Source organism: Vespula vulgaris, chromosome 21 (assembly GCF_905475345.1).
Source record: "Vespula vulgaris chromosome 21, iyVesVulg1.1, whole genome shotgun sequence".
Lineage (NCBI taxonomy): Eukaryota > Metazoa > Arthropoda > Insecta > Hymenoptera > Vespidae > Vespula > Vespula vulgaris.
In genome coordinates, this window is record NC_066606.1 from 2,024,375 (window position 1) to 2,046,573 (window position 22,199).

At 27.4% G+C, this 22,199-nt stretch overlaps 2 protein-coding genes across 7 annotated transcripts in view; one reads left to right on the forward strand and one right to left on the reverse strand.

The window, feature by feature from the left end:
• LOC127071351 (uncharacterized) overlaps window positions 1-22,199 on the reverse strand; it is a 38,908-nt gene that overhangs the window by 8,228 nt on the left and 8,481 nt on the right. The window lies entirely within an intron of this gene.
• Window positions 1,999-20,388, forward strand: LOC127071340 (short-chain dehydrogenase/reductase family 16C member 6). Of its 6 annotated transcripts, none has more exons than XM_051010504.1 (9): window positions 2,133-2,432; window positions 6,611-6,962; window positions 7,345-7,560; window positions 12,407-12,531; window positions 13,845-13,955; window positions 18,262-18,423; window positions 18,780-18,865; window positions 18,941-19,057; window positions 19,321-20,388. In XM_051010504.1, the coding sequence occupies exons 3-9, from the start codon at window positions 7,437-7,439 to the stop codon at window positions 19,511-19,513; spliced, it is 918 nt and encodes a 305-aa protein (XP_050866461.1). In that variant the 5' UTR covers window positions 2,133-2,432; window positions 6,611-6,962; window positions 7,345-7,436; the 3' UTR covers window positions 19,514-20,388. The 6 variants fall into 6 exon arrangements, with proteins under 6 accessions (XP_050866458.1, XP_050866459.1, XP_050866460.1 ...); XM_051010505.1 differs by having other exon boundaries at window positions 7,367-7,560; XM_051010501.1 differs by lacking the exon at window positions 2,133-2,432 and adding an exon at window positions 1,999-2,116 and having other exon boundaries at window positions 6,611-7,560.

A 22,199-nucleotide genomic window follows, 5' to 3' on the forward strand; every position in this document is an offset into this window, starting at 1 on the left:
CTTAATAAATCGTACATACATACATATACAAATACATTCGTTTCCTTCAATAATCTTGAAATGAAATACAAATGACGAATACTTCTCGTATCGTACGATTTTACAATATGATCTTATTATAACATTGAAACATTGGTAAGTTCATTCCTTCGAAAAAATATTTATTGTATTGTTAATAATAGAAGCCTTTTTCTTCTTCTTCTTTTTTCTCTTTTCTTCCTTTTTCGCAGTAAACACAATCAATATAGTTTTATCGTCTTTGCGTGCATATTTTCCTTGCAAAAGCAACAAAGATTTATCCATTTCGCTCGTTTCTCACTCGTTACTATTTTATAAATAAACATAACTCCTATTGAAACTCCATTATGCCATATTTTAACATCGCGATATTGAAACGAATGTCGATTTGAAAAAAAAAAAAGGAAAAAAAATGCATTTCATTTAGATGACAACAACAAAAAATTCCTCGTTAATATCAAACTTAACAGAGAATGTTATTTGTTGAACTAAATTATCATTTAAATCATTTTCAATAGATCGATTTGAAACTTGTGTTTTTGCAATTTTACACGCAAACACATACACACATATATAAATACAAATCTACGTTCGGGAGAATAAAGAAGAAGAAAAAAGAAAAATGAAAAAAAACATTACCATGTCGTCTTTTGAAATCAAAACTATAAAACAAAATTGAAAAATTCCATTTCTATCATAAATAATAACGATTCGTTGATGATTGTAGAAGTTAGTGACTGTGGTCTTGCCTCAAAAGCGAAACATTATGCAAAGTATAAACACTGTTTCTTAATCGAGAAACTGATTGCATACTTATTTGCAAACAATGTTATATGACAAGATTTAAGAATTCATATTCTTATCTCAAATAACATTATAAATGGATCGAGACGTAGCAACCATCGATCGTTAATTTTTTTTCCTTTTCTTCTTTGTACATTCGAACCGAGTAGTTTCGTTTTTGTAAGACTTCATAATGCGTTGTATATGTAGATACAGATACAAGGTTAGTATAAAATTGTTAGACAAGAAAAATATAAATGATTCGAATGATATCGTGCATTAGAAACTGCATGATTATGTTTATTTATTTATTTATTTATTTATTTTTATATAATTCTAAGTCTTTCTCTTTCTCTCTCTCTCTCTCTCTCTCTCTCTCTCTCTCTCTCTGCTTCTTTCTCAATACGATCTCCATTTTAAATGAAATTTACGTCACATTATAGAAGCTATTTTCCAGTTAATAAATCAAATATTTAAGGAGATAAATCATTATTTAAATTATTACCGAAGATGATAATCTCTTTGCTTAATAATATATTGGCATAATTTATAATAAGGTCATGTTATGCGTTATCGTTCTAAAAAAAAAAAAAAAAAGAAAAAGAAAAAGAAAAAGAGAGAGAGAGAAGGAAAAAAGAGAAAAACAAGAAAACAGCTGATAAAACAGAACTTTTTAACATTTTCTCGATCGTACTAGATATGTACGAGGAATACATTAATATTTTTTAGATTATAAAAAATTGCCTATTCGTCGATTATTATAATTTTTTCGTACACGCACACACACACACACAGACAACACACATATCATATCATATTATTATAACATATATTATATTATCTTATCATGATCACGAATGACGAAAAGAGATAATATATTTTCTTTCGTAAAAATCATTTATAGAAAAAGAAACAAGAAAAATAGAAAAGAAAAAAAAAAGAAAAAAAATACGAAAAGACAAAATAATCGCGTATACAATTTAATCAATTTTCTTTGAAAATTCACAATCTTAGCATCAATGTTTCTTAAATTATGTTATTTCTTATCTGTTATCCCTTTCTTCCTCCTCCCCCCTCTTTCTCTCGTAATTCTATCGGCAAATACTGTGCAAAGAAAATATGCGATAATTGCAAAATACGTTTAATTATAGCGCCGTGTCGTTGTTACTCCAAACGACGTATCTTATTTAAAGCTTACAAAACGGTCCCTGGATAGATATCATCGTGAAGTGAAGGCGCAAATCGTACAGTATAGTACAGTACAGCTCGCACGCATCACCATTCAGTCTATCGGCGACCGTAGTGAGGAGAAGACGTTAGCTCCTTTTTCTTTTTTTTTTTTCTCTCTCTCTCTCTCTCTCTGTTTCTCTTTCTGTCTTTTTCTGTCTCTTTCTGTGTGTCTCTCTCTCTCTCTCTTTCTCTCTCTCTCTCTCTCGAAGAGATAGAAAATATTTATCGCGTTCGAGATTGATACATATATGTACACTCCCATACACGTGTACACACACACACACACACACACAGACACCCATCATCTTTTTCTTCTCTAATACCAGAGACGATTTATTTATACGAAGAAAAACGAACACGATCAACTATCTCTTCGTTCGACCATTGATCTCTCGACCTAAGTAAGTAAGTAAGTAAGTACTTGATTCTCGATCGTTGCAAGAAATGTTACTTTCTTACGAACGCGTGTGTCTATATGAACGCCTATGTGGGTGTATAAGTGTTTTTTATTTTTATTTCATCCTCCTCTACTCTCCCACCTCTCCCCTCATCTATTTTCTCCATCCACGATCTTCTCTCCCTAACGCGTTGATGTCACTCGTAAGCTAGTTGTTGGTAACTAAGTCAATTGCAACAATCGACCTTTGAATCTCGTAAATGGATTGTTGGGAAACTCTCGCAAAATAACCATTTTTTTTTTCTCTTCGCAAAATATGATTTCACGCGCGTAAACCTTTCCGAAAGAAAACTTTAACGCATTTTAAACAATTTTGCTTGATCAACGAGTAATATTATATTATAAGTATTCGTAATGTTATCGTATAATATTCGTAATAGAAAGTTAAAAGAAAATGAAAATGAAAAAAAAAAAAAAAAAAGAATTACGTGAGCTTGATACACTTATCAAAAGGGGCACAAGGTAGGCTTCAGTGAATATAACAACTTCGAGAGGAGAAAGAAATAACATGGTACAAAGTATAACTTTAATCTGAATATAATTACTATACTGATGATTATTATTAAAACACTTTTTACATAAATTATTATTTTTATATCAATACGATTATATTGTTTGTTTGCTTCGTCTAAGGTTCAACTCAAGTTCTTCCGTTTTCTTTCTTTTCCTTTTTTTTTTTTTTCTTATCTATTTTCTTACAAATAGTTATTTTCATTCGAGGTTTATTATCTTTTAATGAAACCGTTTGTTTTCCATGAAAAGAGAAAAATAAAAAAGGAAAAAGATAAAAGTTAGATGTTAATGATGCTCTGCTCGTCACCGCCAGACGAAATAAACGCATAGTGAAAGTCAATCGTTTCTTAGAAAGACCGACCAGTGTTATAATGCCGTTCGCTTGCAAACCGAGCGTCCCCAATTTATTGTAGAAAAATGTGCTTTATATTATATATATATGTATATCTTTTTTTTAAATAGAGATCGATATATATATGTATAATTAAAAACCTTTTATATATATATATATATGTACGTATGTATGTATGTATATATGTACAGTCGAACATTAATTTTCTACAAAACTCTCAACTGTTTGTCGAGGAAAAAAAATGTCGTAGATAAAATTTTATATATATATATATATGTTCACACGTGCTGCTCTATCAGTATAAATTTTAATGGAATATAAAAAAGAAGAAAGAAAAGAAAAAAGGAAGAACAAAAAATTTATATAGGATGTTATTTTGGTGTTAAATATTTTCTTTTTCTTTTTTTATTATTATTATTATACAACAGATTATTCGCGTGCCTTTAAATCATCGGCCTTCTTATTTAATTTTCCTTTTATGAAACCAAATACGAACACGTATATTTATAGGGTGTCTCATTTGTATATGATCAAATATTTTTAATCTTATTGGTTTTATAAAACAATTATTCAAATGAACGTTTCTAGATTTAATGAGAAAAAAATAATATATATTAGAAATGTTTCGCAATGAAAATTATTTTCGTAATATGGAGATCTTTTTCTTTTTTCTTTTTTTGAATGGAATCCGATATTTTTTAAATCTGATAAAAATTATACAGAATGTCGAATCCAATAAGTAAATATGGTTTATCTTTTAATCGATATTTAATCGTGTTATCATATTAACCATGTAATAGCAATAATATTTTCTTTTGATCGTCGCGCTTCAAATTATTATAACTTTCAAAAATGTATTAACAAAAATAGAGAAGTAAATTATAAATCAATATATAAATGCGTAAATTAGTAAGTAATTTAAAAAAGAAACAAACAAATCTATTAATGAATTTATTAATAATTCTTTTATAAAAAAAATCCAATAACTTTTATTAGAGTAAAAATATCAAACACCGTTAAAAAAAAAAAATACTCATGATTTTCGTATTATGTATTTATATTTTTATTATACTTTCTATCATAAATATTATATTTTTAACATCTAATAATTTTTGTTATGAGATATTTGTTAAGAGAAATAAAAAATGAAATCGATAGGATCGAGAATATATTTGATCATGTCGTATAATACGAGACAACTTGTACAAGTCGATCTAAAAATATTTTTTTATCTCTCCTTTTTTTTTTTTTTTTGTTAAATCTACGCAATTAAAGTCTAATCTTTTTTCGAAGTATTATTAATTATCATTATTATAGTTATTCGACTACATTGATTAGTATATGATAGATAATTGTCAGAACAAAACATTGTCAGTATAAATGTACAGTCTTAACAGAAATTAATGTTCGTCTCTATGAATAAATATTATTATTATATCAGGAAATAATAATAAATAAAAGTAAAAATTATTACATCAGGAAGTTTTATTTACGATTAATTAGACACGAGACTTTCTCGAAAAAAATACATGCACGTGTACATAAACAATTTCATTGCACTGATTCATATTTAAAGAAAAAACAAATTATTCTCAGAGCAAAAAATCTTTAGGATCCTAGTGAAAATTAAAATTCGCTTGAATAAATAAAACTACTTATCATAGATAATTAATTATATTCATGCAGGTTATAATCGAGAATGTCAGCATTTTTTTCCTTCTTTTTGAAAGATAAATCTCTCGATGAAATCATTTAATTAATTAATTCAACTATTAAACAATTGGCGTTTACTTTTTTTATTTTTATCCGGATTTCATAGATATAATTTTATAATTTCCTTTTTTGTTTTTTCTTCTTTTCTTTTTTTTTTGTTTTGTTGCATAGAGAAATAATTAATTTTTATTACGATTTGTATACTCGCGAGTATTCACGTTAAATGATGTTTTTAAATTAACGAGGAGCGTTTAAAACGAAGAGAAATAACGATAGCAGTAATAAGAGCGATAATGATAATTATGATAGTAAAATATTAAAATGATAATAATGAAATTTAATAGACATAACAAATTCGAATTTGATTTGCAATTCAAAACGATAAATTCATTCGAATCGATCGAACTGAAAAGAAGAATCGTTCGGGGTTTAGCATTCATTGAAAATCGAAAGTGATGGTTATTAGAAAGTGACAGATTAGCGTTTCAGATCCAAGAATCGTTTTAGCGACCGAACGTTAAGCAAAAAAAAAAAAAAATAAGAAGAAAAAACACGAAAGATAAACAAATCGATTTCAATACACGGTCTTTCATCTTATTTCATTATATTTTACTTTATTTATTTATTCTTTTAATTTTTTCCTTTTTTTTATCTTATCTTCCGCAGTTACCAGACCGCGCAATGAATTTTTGATTGATCTGATGAATTTTGACTTCGCGAAAGAAAAGAAGGAATAAAAAAAAAGAAAAACAAGAAAAAAAAGGAAAAAAAAATAGACGTGAAGATCGACGATACAAAAATACGTTCCACTCGTTCGTGACGAACGTGAATGAACGTATACGTAAATAAACATCGCAAACTTCGCGTTACTTCTCATTTTCTATTGTTGCTCGTGCAAAGAGAAAAAGAAGAAAAATAAAAAATGAAAAAAAAACGAGAGAGAGAGAGAGAGAGAAAAAAGAAAGAAAGAAAAGAAATATATCAATTAGGATGCATGATCGTACGAGCATGAAATCGAGAGTTACGTGACTGTGTAAGGAGAAGAGGAGGAGGAAAAAAAAAAAAAAAAAAAAAAAAAAGAGAGAGAGAGAGAAAAATTAAAAAAAAAAAAAACGAAAGGAAAGGGAAAAAAAAGAAGAAGAAGAGGAAGAAAAAGAGGACTGTTGTGACTAAACTTCTAACCTTGTTTTTTTTCCAAAACATCTGCTTCCAAAATTACTTTCTAAGATAGATTCGTTCGAATAAAAATTTTGAGTTGAGGTTTGGAACGGTTGACAGGTGACACAGAGAGGGGGAGGGGGGTGGAAGAGGAGGAAGAGGAGGAAGAGGAAGAGGAGGAGAAGGAGGAGGAGGAGGAAGAGGAAGAAAAAAGATATGAATTTTTACGAACGAACGTGTTACGTTTTTCTAAAGACGTTGAGTGAAGAGAGAGAGAGAGAGAGAAATATGTTATTAATGCCTACGTTCTTTATTCCTATTCCTTCTTTTTTTTCTTGTTTCGTTTCTTTCTTTCCTTTTTTTTAATTCTTTTTTCTATTTTGCAGATATACGAGAGATAAGTAACTTGATACAGTTCGCCAACAGGAAACAGAGAGAGAAAAATAGAGAGAGAGAGAGAGAGAAAAGGATAGAGATAGAATAGATGGATAAATAGATAAATAGACAGAAGAAACAGATTTAATGTCTGGATAAAAGTGGGGAAAAGAAGCAAACAAGAAGAAGAAGAAATAGAAGTAGGAGAAGGAGAAGGAGAAGGAGAAGGAGAAGGAGAAGGAGAAGGAGAAGAAGAAGTAGAAGAAGAAAAAAGAAGAAATTAAATTCAAGTTGCGTTGCAGACGATTCCATTCATCGAAGGCCGTATTAAGTGTAAAGACGTGTTTAGGAAGTTTCGAGCAGGTTGGAGGCCTCCGCGCGTTGTTCTTTCAGCATACACAACGAGATTGTATAGGATCTTAAACGATCGCACATTTAATCAGTCGATCGATCGATCGATCGATCGATCAACCAATCAATCAATCAATCAATCAATCAATCGTACAAATTGAAACAAAACGAAACGGATTTCGTTTCTTTTTCGTTCGTTTGTTTGTTTGTTTGTTTGTTTGCTTTGCTTACTTGCTTGTTGTTTGATTGTTGATTCAGTTTATCCTATCGCGCGTATACAACGTTTACGTGATATAGTCGAGAACGGAAAAGAAGTTTCGTTTTGAAACGAGAAGTTGCAGTTTTTTTTTTTTATTTTGTTTTGTTTTAAAAATCACGACAATGTCGTTTATAGAATTAATCCGCGACCTTCTTAGTTTTATACTGTTCTCGATCACGGCCATACTCGAGAGTATTCTTAGAATATTTATACCACGCAAATACCAAATGAAGGACATATCTGGCGAGGTTGCCCTTGTCACTGGCGGAGGCGGAGGATTAGGAAGGTTATTAGCCCTCAGATTGGCTAATCTTGGCGTCATCGTTGTAGTATGGGACATCAATCAGAAAGGTCAGTTGAATTTTAATTCGTACATTTTTCTTATCTTCTTTTCTATCTTTTTCTTTTTTCATTTTCTTCTGTTCTTTTTTCTTTGTCTGTTTCTTTCTTTCTTTCTTTCTTTCTTTCTTTCTTTCTTTCTTTCTTTTAAACGATTAATTTCAAGAGAAAAGAAATAGTTCGTAACAAACACCCACTTATTATTTACTTTTTTACATTTTATAACTAGAACGTATCATATGTGTCATTGATAATATTTATGTATTATATTTTGATACGATCTCGTTTAATAATTCATAGTAATTTGTTATTACGTCCGTCGATTTTAATTCAAATTTTTGCAAGTTTCTTTACGAATGATATGATTATGTGCTTGTTCGAAATGATATATCGAGACGAAGAAAGAAAAAAAAAAAAAGAATTATGATATATTCATTTATATAGGTGGATTTTTTTTTTCTTCTTAATCTTTATTCATTCTTCTGTATTCTATAAGTAGGAAGAATATCATTGACAATATTTAGATGTTACGTTTTATATAAATTTATAAATATTCCATATTAATCATTCATTTAGTCGATCGAGTTTAATGATCTATCAGATTCAAAAGATTTATTCGAAAGATTATTCATATATTTCTATGCATATATTTATCTATTTATTACTTCGTGTATTATGCTATGAAGATTCAGTGAAAGTAACGATAACAAGCAAAATACCGTTCTTTCTCTAACAGATAGAATCTCGTTGAAAGTAACGGTCTAATCTTGTTAGACCATAGAAGATTGATCACCATGTTTGATGTAACAAAACGATCGATCGACTAATTTGTTTCTTTTCATTGATTCTTTCTGTTTTAAATATTTTCAACGTCGGACAAGTTTAATTAAACTGCTTTTATTTTCTTTTTCTTTTTTCTTTCTTCTTTCTTTTTTTCCATAATTTTTTTTTTTTTTATAATAAATAGTAATATTAAACAATATATGTATGTGTATGTATATATATATATACATACATTAATGTATTTTTTATTATAATTAATATATTATATAATTTATTTATTATATAATTATTTTTCTCTTCAGAAGAAAAATATTACGAATATAACAAAAAAAAGAAACGTATTGATGACATCACAGGATATATTGTATCCTTTTAAGAGGAGAAAAAGGATGGAAATAGAAAAAAAAGGATAATCCTCCTCACTTTTTTCATCTTTTTTTTTCCACTTGAATGAATAATCGATCACGTTTGAACACAGATTATTACTTCGTAATGAAATGGCTCTATATTTTGTATGGACCGATATTTTGCATGCCATAAATTATTTTACATAATTAGTACATAATTATTATTCAAATCGCTTCTTCATTAAATCGAATGTAAGAATAAGAGGAGATATAATCGTAGCAATTTTTTTTCTTTCTATCTTTTTTTTTTATTTTTTAATAAACCATTCCATATAAAATACATGCATAGAGACATATACGTTGCAAACATCTTTATTCGTGTTAATTATTCATATTAAAATTCGTGTTGAGATCGAAGGATCTGGTTAGCTAATTGATAGGTTAGATAACCATTAATAAAAAGATGAATTCGAATCCGGATTCTAAGATTACAATGAAGATACAATATTTTTCTTTTCTTTTACTTCTTTTTTTTCTTCTTTCTTTTTCTTCTCCATCCTTTGATATTACTTAATCCACTTAATATTATTTATTATTTCGCAAATACGATTTCTAAAAACACGATATATTCGATTACGCAATTCATCGAAATGCCGAACGAAAAGTTACGAATCTAGGAGTTCGTATTCGATTAATTACGAAGAATTAATTTTTTTGTCAAGGTCGTAAGAAGTTCACGGATGAAAAAGAAAATTTTTTTTTTTTTCTTTCTTTCCTTACATTCTAATAAAATTTTAATATTCCCTTAAGTAGCAGTAATCATCTTATTCTCGCGTCCAACTAAAAGCGACCTATTGACCGTAGTACGAGGTCGTAGAAAGTTCATGAATACGATTCATGGAATCAATGATCATTCTTTATTAATCATCGATTAGTTTTCTCCAGACGTTCTAGTATCGTCACGAACTATGCTAGTATATAGTTTGTCTTGTTTGACGTTTCAATTCTAAAATTAGATTTATGCGAAAATATCAATTTGAAATAAAAAAGAAAAAAAATTGGATGTTTCGTATGTAGCAACCTAATATAACATATTACATATTTATATTATATATATTATATATATATATTCCAATTGAATAATTAAATTTACCATCTACGTTTCTCAATTTTTATATTAAAGGAATTGGTAAGATATTTAAATGAACTCTAATATAAATTATCGTGTGCATATTTACGTTAGATAACAAGCAATATAAAAATTTCTGCATATATTATATTATTAAAGATAAACAATTTGAAACATATGCATTACGCATATATGTAATCAACTAGCAAAATATGTAAATCAACAGAAATATATTTTTAGAATAGTTTAATCAAGAAACATGATTTCCATTCAAGTCCCATTACATTATTTATAAAAGGTATTAATTTGCATAAACATAAGCTTATTTGATAATAAAAAATGTATATTTACATATCCTTGATTTTCAAGAAGCATAAAATTGAATGATAATGTATCAATACGAATTTATCAAATGGCTTTTTCTTAGAATACATCTAGTGTAATAGAAAAAAGTTTCACAACTTGTATATCGTAACTTGTAATAGAATTCATTCTACTTCCTTGATTGAGATTAAATAATGATTGTTTTCTATGATATTTAATTTTCTATTATACGTTTTATTCTTTTAATTAGTTTAATATAATATAAATTATATTATATCAATATATACAAATTTTCTATTATACGTGTCTTTCTCTTAATTAATATAATATAATATATATTACATTAATATGTACAAACTTTCCATTATAGTGTTTCTTCTTATGATTAATTTAATATAATTTATATTACATTAAATATCACACACACACATACACACTATATATATATATATATATATATATATATATATATATATATATATATATATATATATATATATATATACATGCTGCAAGTCTGTTGAGAAAGTATATTGCCGATAGAACGATTCTATATTGTCATAGTATGGTACCTTTCTCTTTCACTTAAAACTTTCCTCGACACAGTATAGTTTCCAACGTCATTCGTTCGTTAACTCTCTTTACATTCATAAAAAATAAAAAAAAAAAGAAAAAGAAAAAATATAAAGAAAAAAGAAAAAAAATCCTGACACGTAATCTTACATAAAATTAAATCTAAACGCGTGACTAATTTTTTTCTCTCTCTTATTTTTTATTTCTTTTCCTTTTTTTCCTATTTTCAATATATTTCTTCATATTCTTTTCTTTTCATACGTAAAAGAAAATTGCTTTATCTCTTTTTTACGTTTTCGTTAATTCATCGTCCTCTAACTAATTTTTCTCAGATAATTTTTATTTCTTTTTTTCTTTCTTTTTTTTTTTACAAAAAGGACAGAAAAGAAAAAAGAAAGATTTTTTCCTCTCATCACACCGCCGTTATTCTCGATGATTCATCGAAATAATCAGATTAAACCAATCATACGTAATAGTTGTACAGAGTGATAGGTAATTTCTAATTGATAAAAAGAAAAATTGTCTATTTCAGAGATTAGCCTAGATAATATTAGAAATTTGCAAATTAAATTGGCTTTCTTAAATTAACTTAAATTCTAATGGGTTTGAACATTTGTGTAATTGACTAATTAGGAAGACAGACAGCTGCTTGAAATATAAACATATTGTTTACACAAATAAACGTTCTAAAAGGAAAACTAATTGATTAGGTCAACATGAGGTAGGTCAGTGTCCTACTCTATGGTTATTATAGGATTATTCGTGTGACAGTACGTGTACGATGTGAAGTTTAGAGACGAACGAATGTTTCTCGTTGCAACGTAGAAGAAAACTTTTACTTGTGATGAGATGATCGTCGAATATACATCGAATTGGATTTCTAAATAACTAGATTTCTACATATAAAAGAGTATAATAAAAAAAAGAAGAAAAGAAACGAAATAAATCCGCAATGAATCGTTCAAGATTTTAATACGTACGTTTTGATCTGATTTTCTCATTGGCAATATTTTTGATTTTTTCTTTTCCTATATTTTTTCTTTTCCTTTCTTTTTTTTTTTTCAATTTATATCATCTCCATATAAAAAGAACAAAAGAATTGCATATAAAAAGAACGAAGAATCTAACAATATTTTTTCTGTTCTTTTTTCTTTTCTTTTTTGTTATATATATATTTTTTCTCTTCTTTTTTCTTTTCCTTTCTTTTCTCGCCTTTTCTTTTTCTTTCCTTAACTTTCGTCGCGTTAAGCATGAGTGCATAAATATGTCTTATTTCTGTTATACACTTCTGTTACTTTCTAATTTCTCTCTGTAATAAAATATTCAACTCTCATCGCGGAATAAAGCATATCTTCTAATAGAAACAAATAAAGATAAAGATGGATGAATGAATGAATGGATGAATGGATGAATGGATGAATGGATATCTAATTAAACGCATTTGTCTAATGATCCGTGTAATATACACGTTAATTTATATCTAATTTAAATAGTGAAACAAAAACGATACGTTCAAATACGTTTCGATGTGTAATTAAATTAACTATGGATTACAAACAGCGTAACAATGGCGTTCAATACGCGAGTCTTTTTAAAAAAATAATTTAACGACGTTCACATTATCGACGACGGATAAATAATCCCCTTTTTTTTTTATTTTTCTTTTATCCTCTTTCTTTTATTTTTTTTTTTATCTTTTTAGGTATCGAAGAAACGGTGAAATTGGTACAGGCTGCAGGTGGTACTTGTTACGGATACGTTTGCGATCTTTGCAATCGCGAGGATATTTACAAAAAGGCGGCTCTGCTTAAAGAAGAAGTTGGCAAGGTGAGAGGACATTTTTGTTTTCTTATTTATTTATATTATCTTTTTCTCATTTTTTTTTTTTAAATTTCGCTAAATGCTTCTCAAGTACAACAAAATGGAGCAAAGAAAAAGAAACTCTGTCGATTTAAAGTCGTACGTTTTGTTTAAACAAATTATATTGTTTCTCTCTCTCTCTCTCTCTCTCTCTTTCTCTTTTTCTCATTATTTTTGAAATCGATAGTTTTTGGAGCGAATAGACATGAATACGTACGTTTTTGTGTTATCGACTTACTCACCTAGAAAAAGATAGTATACTACTCTCTATCTGAAATAGGGAGAGGAGGGGAAAGTGGGGGAGGGAGGGTGAAAGAGAACATTATGAAAGTCTACGTTACGCCACATCTCTCTGTAATATACAGAGAACCGTTGTCGGCATCGTGTGGTCTGACCTGTTTTCAACGTTTCTTCAAAAAGAGAACAAAAAAAAGAAATGAAAAAAAAAAAATAAAATCTTCTACTTCGTCCTTCTACGTACGATACTTTTTCTTAGACATTGTTACTACTGTAATATATATGTATATCATACTTATATATATATATATATAATATATATTATACATATACATTTATATTATATCGTACGTACAATAAATACATATACATACATACATATATATATATATATATGTATATATGTATGTATATATATTATCTAAATATGTATGTATCTAGATAACAATTTTTATTTTTTAATATATATATATATACATACATACACTCACATATATTGTATCACATACACATACATATATTTTAATTCTACTATCTATAGTTACGCACGAATCGAAATCTTAACGTTGTCACCGACCTTTCCTACTTTCACTTTTATATTCGATCGGTGAAGGATTCGCAACTCTTACAGGCTGTTTATTCAGAGTGATTCAGGAAACTCGTTCTTCTTGAATCAAGTTGAGCAAGATATAGAAATTGAGCAAACATTTGTTGAAGAATTTTCAAATATTAAAAAGATTAATCGCGGTTATTTTTAAGAGCTTTTACGGAATTCAAAAACGGAATTTTTATTATAAACAATAAAATACGTATGTATATGTATATATATATATATCATTATCTAAGCAATTAGCACAATTCTAGGAATCAAGAGATCATAGTTCATAGAAACTCATAATAAATTATCGAGGTCATAGCTAAATTTATCTTTTCTCATCAGTTATTACTGTAATTTGAGTGATCATACTATCCGACATTATGACTTATTATCCACGAATATTCCCTATACATTATTACTCTGACATTTTTTTAATTTATTACAGGTAACAATCTTGATAAACAATGCCGGTGTAGTCAATGTTACGAAGTTCTTGGAAACCCCCGATAATCTTCTAATACGTACGATGGACGTAAACATAATGAGTCATTTTTGGGTAAGTAAAAATTTTTCCTAAGTCGTACTATTTTCATCCTTATTTTCTTCTCTTTTTTTCTCTCTCTCATCCTCGCATTTATAATCATCATTTCTTTGTTATACGATCTCGTGCAAACGCATAATCGTTTCTTCGAACCTACTCTCTCCGTTCCCATCTTTTTATATACTAATCTTTCAAATTATACACTACGTCTTTTTGGATTTAATTTTAGCGAAAAAAAAAAAAAAATTGGAAACGAAAGAAAGAAAAGAAATAAAAAAGAAAAAGATATATTAATCCGAGTTACGTGAAAATTTCTTGAACGAAGATGACGGAAGATAAAGAAGAGGGAATATCTGTTCGTAAAAAAAAAAAAAAAAAAAAAAAAAAAAAAACAAATAAAACAAATAAAAAAAAATCAAATGCTTCAGATAATCGTGATAGCGTCGACGAAATTCAACGAAATTAATGTAGGTTGTGAGTGAAGGATGAATAAGTGGGAGTAGAAGTGGTGGAGGTTGTGTAGGAGTAGAAGGATAATCAAAAATCGTTGTTGGCAACTGGTAATGTGGATAGCTACACATTAAAAAAAAAAAGAAAAGAAAAAGGAAGAAAGAAAGAAGGAGAAAAGAAAAATATTTTCTTTCTTTTATATCGAATCTTACGCGATTAAACCTAATCGAAATGACACGCCGTTACGTCGTTAAACTCGCGATTTTTCATATTCCGTGACTATAATCCCGTCATATTGCAGGATGTTTGTGTTATGAAAGAAATCATACTCACGTCCGTGCCATTTTATCGTTGTTATCGCGGCCAAAATGGCACAGATTAACAATATTTGCGCGATATTAAAATATAATTAAATTTGCATTTATAAAAATTTCGTTCCGTTCATTGTGTTCTTTAATCGAATAATTTTTTTTACATATACGTAAGTAATTAAGTATTTAGTTACCTTTGTGTTTGATTCGTACGCGCAGTGGATCTTTTCCTTTTTCTTTTTCTTTTTCTTTTTCCTTTTTTCTTTAAACCGATAATAATATGATTAGATAAATATCTAAACGTTGTTTGAAATTCGTTCGTTCGTACGACATTATTTTTTTTTTTTCATATATATATATATACATATATTTATTCTTCGTTGTCTATAATTTGGATCAGCGTTTTCTCAATCTTTATCAATCGCATTAATTTTTTAACGGATCGATCGAGAAATAATGATGCATTTATTAACACTCATTACGTCCAAGCCTAAGAGTAAAAAAACGACCGATTCTAAACGATTATTTCCAATAATTCGCATTGATATAACACTCGGAACAACTATCAATTACATATTCACATGACATGAGTCTTATATTCGATCTATAAAAAAAAAGAAATTTGTATTAAAAACTTCAATACAATAAATATTACGTAGATATTTATTAAGAGAGAAGAAATAGTGATGATATGTTAGAAAAAAATGGCTTGATAAAAGATAACTCTTTATCGATCGATTAGTGATAGAATCCACTATATATATATATATATATATATATATATATATATATATATATATATATATAATATATATATATATATATATACCACGAAATTAATTTAATATTTCGTTTAATATTACAAGTTGTTTTTTTCTATTTTTTTTATATCAAATGTCGAAGGATTTTGGTAGATCAATTTCTGTCAGAAATCAAGAACCAAATATCTCTAAGAAATTCTCGCGGTGAGAGGCAAACATGGTTAGGTTCACCGTAGTAGTTCGTTGTGGAATCGTTGCCGTTGGTCAGGTACAGAGAAACCGGTCAGATGACTGCAAGTACTTACTTACACCGTTCGTAAGTAGTTGCCATAGTGTATTCTATGTTAAAAATTGCAACATACCAAGCCGTCAATGTATTTTATCCTCGTCAAAGGTAATTTGACTCTCTTTTAATTTCAACAGCTACGGAAATTCCTTGATTATTTTATTTTATATACGTATGTATATATATATAATTTTTTTCTTTCTTTCTTTCTTTCTTTTATTATTAATATTTATATGTTAATATATCTCTTTGTTTTTTTTATTTTATATATATATATATATGTATGTATACATATATTTCTTTTTTCTCTTTTTTTTTTTTTTCTTTCGAGAAAAACTACGCGAAAAAATGAAAGAGAAGAAAAAGAATCTAAGCGTTCTAGCAATTTAAGTCATTACGATTGAATATGTCGAATGTAAATTGAGCTATGTCGAATAATGAAAGAATGTTGTACTCTTCGTATAATTTCAATAAAATTTTGTATTAATGCAATAATAGATATATATTATCGTGTAATATATTGTTTTAACACTTCCTCGAGTTACCAAACGAGTTTTTCATTTTCTTCATTTTCCTTTTTTTTTCTTCTCTATCTCTCTCTTTCTTTTTTTTTCTTGTAATTCATCGATAACACAAAATGGAAAATTCTATTTTACAAGGACACGGTACTAAAAATGAGCATATATTACGTTTAAAAGTATTGTACTGAAATTGTACGTGTTTTATAATTTCTGTAATTTTCCTTTTTCTCTTACAATTTTCACTATTCTTCTATTATATTTTCTCGACGATTATATCACGCTCAAAATTCTTTTTTCTGATAGAAAAAAAAAAAGAAGAAAAAAAGCGAAAAAGAAAACAAATTTTGACGGAGAAATAAATTCGGTGTTCTTTTTCTTTTTTGTTCAGCACTTTTCGTATCATTGAGATAGGATAATAAGACCAAACATTTTTTATAATTCGCGAAAATAATTAATTATCGAATAAAAGTTATAAATATAGAAAATAATTCATTTCGAAGCTTGATCGATGGTTTTGAATTAGGTGTTCAATTATATCGAACGCTTCCAATACCTGTTTAATAAATAAGAAATGCACGTGTAAAATAAATTTCCTATTCAAAACGCAATAAAAATTAAAACTATATCAGAAAAAAGTTTCCTGCATAACGTAATCGTCGAAAAGATTAAAAAAGCGTCTCGACATTTGTAATTAAATGTAAATATAGAACGTTACGTGTTAGTTCTAACATAAAAAAAAAAATCGTATTCGATTATTATAATCGCGAAAATTATTACTAATTCTTTTAGATCACCCTATATATGCAGTCGTCCTTCACAACAAGATCCTCTTTCGAGGATAACTAGTTTCAAACGGCTTCAAAATTAGAACAGGTTATCCTTTGTTATTTATCAAGATCCTTGATCATATATAATCCAAAAATTATGATTCGAAAAAAAGAAAAACCAGTTAACCAAACGCATGCTCTATTTTTTTTTCTTTTTTAACATGTGTCAATCCATTTATCTGTTTTTTCGTTAGGAAAAAAATCGTTAATCTGTCGTAATAAACAGGTAATAAAAAGATGTGTATGTGTGTGTGTGTGTGTGTGTAAAAAGAAAGGATATTATTCACTATCTACATCAGAAAAAAAATAAAAAAAAAAAAAAGCGGTCAATGATATTCAACTTATTGAATAAATTATATATAAAATACACGTATATATAGATATATACGTGACTGCGCACATTCTACGATCACGTGCATATGTATATGTGTATGCGCGTGTGTATGTTCAGATAAATTTTTAAATGTCAATCGTTTAGAAAGCAATTAATCTTGGAACACATTAAATAATATCAACATTAGATATTTTAACGATGAAAACAGAGCGTAACCATGAAAATCGTTTGAGATCTTGTAAAAGTGGGTTAATCATCCCATAAAAAAGAAAAAGAAACGTTTGTAATTGTGGGCCTCCTACCATCTCGATGTCACGGTCATTTCTTTGTTGTATATTTGCTCAACAAACCACTTTCTACCGATCCCTTTCCAATCACGATTTAACCTACCTCTCCCTCTGTCTCTCTCTCTGTCTTCCTGTATCTTAATCGAAAACATTATACATATATATATTATTTCTCTTAAATTTGTATATAAAACAAATTTATATTTTCATATTTGATTTATATTTGTATATTTTGGTATATGAATTTATTTTTTTATATATGAACATATATAGATATAAAACTCTTTATATTCGTTTATTCTGTCATTCGATTTCTTTTTTCTTTTTTTTTCCTTTTCTTTTCTTCGTATATCTCCATCATAAATGTATATCATCCTATTACGTGTCATCATCGTATTATAATTGAGCATTAAAAGAAAAAAAAAGAAGAATGAAAGAAGGAAATCAAAGTTCTTTTTTGCTGTAATAGAAACTCCTTTTTTATTTTTCTTTTTCTTTTTCCTCTTCACTCTTTCTTTTTATTTATTTTTTCTTTTTTTTGCAGACAGTGAAAGCTTTCCTCCCGGCTATGATGGAAAGTAATAAAGGTCATATCGTCAGTATAGCGAGTATGGCTGGCCATGTTGGGATTCCGAAATTAGTTGATTATTGTACATCGAAATATGCAGCAGTTGGTTTCGATGAAGCGTTACGAATAGAACTGGAGGTATGTATTTGTTATAAGTTATTTTTTTAATTATATTTTATATTTCGTTATATTTCTTCGCTCTTAAAAGAAAAGAAAAAAAATGTATATATATATATATATATATATAGATTTTCATTACCTTTCAAATGTTTATATATATATATATATATATAATTTTTATTTAAATATTATTGTCATAATTAATCTTTAACTTTCGTTCTTATAATTAATTTTTTATTTGAAGAATCTGTAATTTTTATTTTCACAATTTTAATTTTTTTATCGTTTACATATTTTTCTTTTTATACGTTATTTGCATATATTTGTATGTATATATATATATATATATATGGTTCTTTTTTTATTTTTTATAGTACGAAGGATATAATAATATCAACACCACAGTCGTATGCCCTTATTTCCTTCGTAGTACAGGCATGTTTGGAAATGGATATTCCGGGTACGAATGATTTTCAATGGATTTAATACGTTAATTCATAAAAATATTGATTTTAATGATCAACATTCCTTTCAGATTTTTGCCTAATCTAAGTCCGAACGAAGTAGCGGAGAAGACTATAACGTCGTTGAGATGTAACAACAAATACATTATGATACCGGAATATTTCCAAATTTTGTTACCTTTCAAATGGTACATACATCCATTTTTATTTAAACGTTATATTTCATTTTTATTCGTATAATTAATTTCTAATTTCTTTTGATTCGATTTAATTTTTATTCATATAATTCATTTTCAATGTTTCAAATTGAATTTTTACTTTTACAACTAACCTTTGACTCTTTTTTATCCTTTTTCTTTTTACAATAACTTTTTAATTTAAACAAAAAAAGAATTAAATTCCTACTTTCATAATTAATTCTTATAACAAAAATATCGTAATTAATTTGCAGGGTATTCCCATGGACTTGCATCAGTATGGTACTACGTGGTTTAGTCAGAGAAATTTCACCTATCCATGAATCTACAGTAGAGACAAATGTCATTAACAACAAAAACAAAAATATAAATGTAAAGGATCGGGAGGACGGTATGATACGTCAACAATTAACTAGGCATATTTCAAGTTCCGAAAGAAAACCATAAAAATTTGAGCCGTGATTCTCTCTCTCTCTCTTTCTTTTTTTCTTTCTCTTTCTCTTTATCATCTATCTATAGTGTTTCTTTATTTTTTTTTTTTTCTATAAAAGTTTTACATATTGTTACAAAAACATTTGCAAAAAGAGATATAACTTAACAAAATATTTTCCTACGTAATTATTGATTTATTAATTACGAACGATCTAATTTTTCTTCGTAATTGAGACGAATAAAGAACGGTTTAAGATATTTCGATAAAAGTGATTTTTTTTTTTTTTGGTGTTTAGCCATCAAAAGCATTACGTCAAATCAAATCGATAATTTTTCTTCTCTTCGATATATATATATATATATATTTAATTAAAACGTTTTATGTATATGATACATATCAGGGATATAGATTTATACCATCATTATAGTGGCAATAATTATATTTGGTTTTTATTTAAAGTTAATGTTTAATGTCGGTACGATACAATTAATAATAATAATAATAATAATAAAGAAAATTAGTTAATAAGAGTAATTAATTATACGATGAAATATATTAGAAATTATTGTGAATCAAGATTAATTCTTTTTAATGATTGTACAGAAAAAAAAAGAAAGAAAAATAATATTTTATAAGTAACATTATAATTTAGGATAAAGTAATAAAGAAATAAAATGAAATGAAATGAAATAAAGAAAAAAATTAACGAATCATTAAATAAATATGCACGATCGACTATACAGAAATACTAGAAAAAAATATATGCATGTTATCTTACTCAAATGAGACAATATCAGAAATAAAAAATCTTGTAAATCAGGTTACGATGGTGTATAGGTGTGTGTGTGTGTATGTATGTGTATGCAAATATATATTATACCAACTTCCATTTAGATTTTATCATTTTCTTATATTTTTAAATTCACGATTATACGTTTTTAGATCTCGTAAATCGTTCTACGCGATATGACAGGTAAAACTTGGCTGAATCTTTTTTAAATTATCATCGATGTTAATTAAAATTCAAAGGATATTTTATTACGTATAGAAGATAATATTATTCGTTAAATTAAACGAATGATCTCGTTTGATGTTGTTAAATGTGTCAATTTAATATCAATCATTTTAATATAATTACCTCGAGGAAAATAATATTATTTGAAAAAAAAAGGAAAAAAAAACAATCTCTTTTTCGAAATATTATTATTACTATTAGTACGTGATCATCGGTTTATAGGTCATAGTTATAGAAAGTCAAAAAGAAAACTACTTTTCTCTCTGTATAGACATATATATAAATATGTATATGTATGTATATATATATGTATATATATGTATATATATATATATATGTATATATACGTCTAATCCACGTGCGTTGGCGATACAATCATAACGGACGTGAAACAGATGCAGAAACCAAAATAGGCCGGTACTGCGATTATGTCAGCACAAGCCGATAATATAATCGTCTTCTCGTAGCTATGTACATACTATCGTGTGGGTGTCTGTTTCTATGGTTTTACAAATATGTACGTACATATGTATAAATATATATCTATATAGCTTTATATATATATATTCTATATATTATATATATATCCTATATATATCCTATATTTATATTCTATATATATTCTATATTTATATCCTATATATATACATATATATATTATATATATATATATCCTATGTAAATATAGGAAAGTGTAATCCATTGTAAACGTTATAAATAAGTATCATTGATCAATGTCATACGCGAATAATGAATTATTAATCAAAAGATATCATATATTGTACTAGTATACTTTTCATATCGGTACACTTTCTTTTCTTGTCTTTTCTTTTATTTCTTTTTTTCTTCCCCTTTAAATCTCGTCTTTAAAAAATCGTTATAAAATTATTTCTCATTTTTTCTTTTAATTTTCCAACGACAAAGGCACAATTAGTTAGTATGTAAAAATTTCTGTATTGAGTTTTTTTTTTTTTTAATTTTTCTATTTCTTTCTTTTCTCTTCTTTTCTTTTTTTCTTTTATTTTACATAGTACATAGAAACGTTGATAAAAGGCATTGAGTGTCTTCTATGTTCTCTTTTTGTATCGTAGTGAATGTCGCCTCGACGTTATGTACACATACACACACACATACACACACAAATAAGTAGACACATACGCACGCGTTACACGTACAAACACATACATAAAAGCATGCGTGCATCTCTAAAAAAAATAGTAATATATTATGCTTCCTCGACGATAACACGATCATTACGCGTCGATAACTCGAGCTGTTAACAATTACCGTGTTAGGAGATATATTAATATATATATATATATATATATATATAAAAAAAAGAAAGACACGTTTTAAACCGATATTTCTTCCATCGCATACGTAACGTTACTATTAAGATAACTAATTATGTAAATGATAAAAGCGGGATCATTAAGTTCTCAATATTTTATTGTTTAGCTTGGAAAAAGAACGATGTGAAAAAACTAAAAGTGTGTGAGTGTAGCGTATTAACTTTTAATGTGTTAGGTGTGTTACGTACGTTCGTGTGTTCTAATTGGAATGATGAGACAATTGAATACCAACAAACACGTGAATGCGAAGAATCAGAATTTACGTTTTTTTCCACGTTACATAGGATCGTCATCATCATTCGCCGATGTTTACTATTATCCTTGAAGAATAAA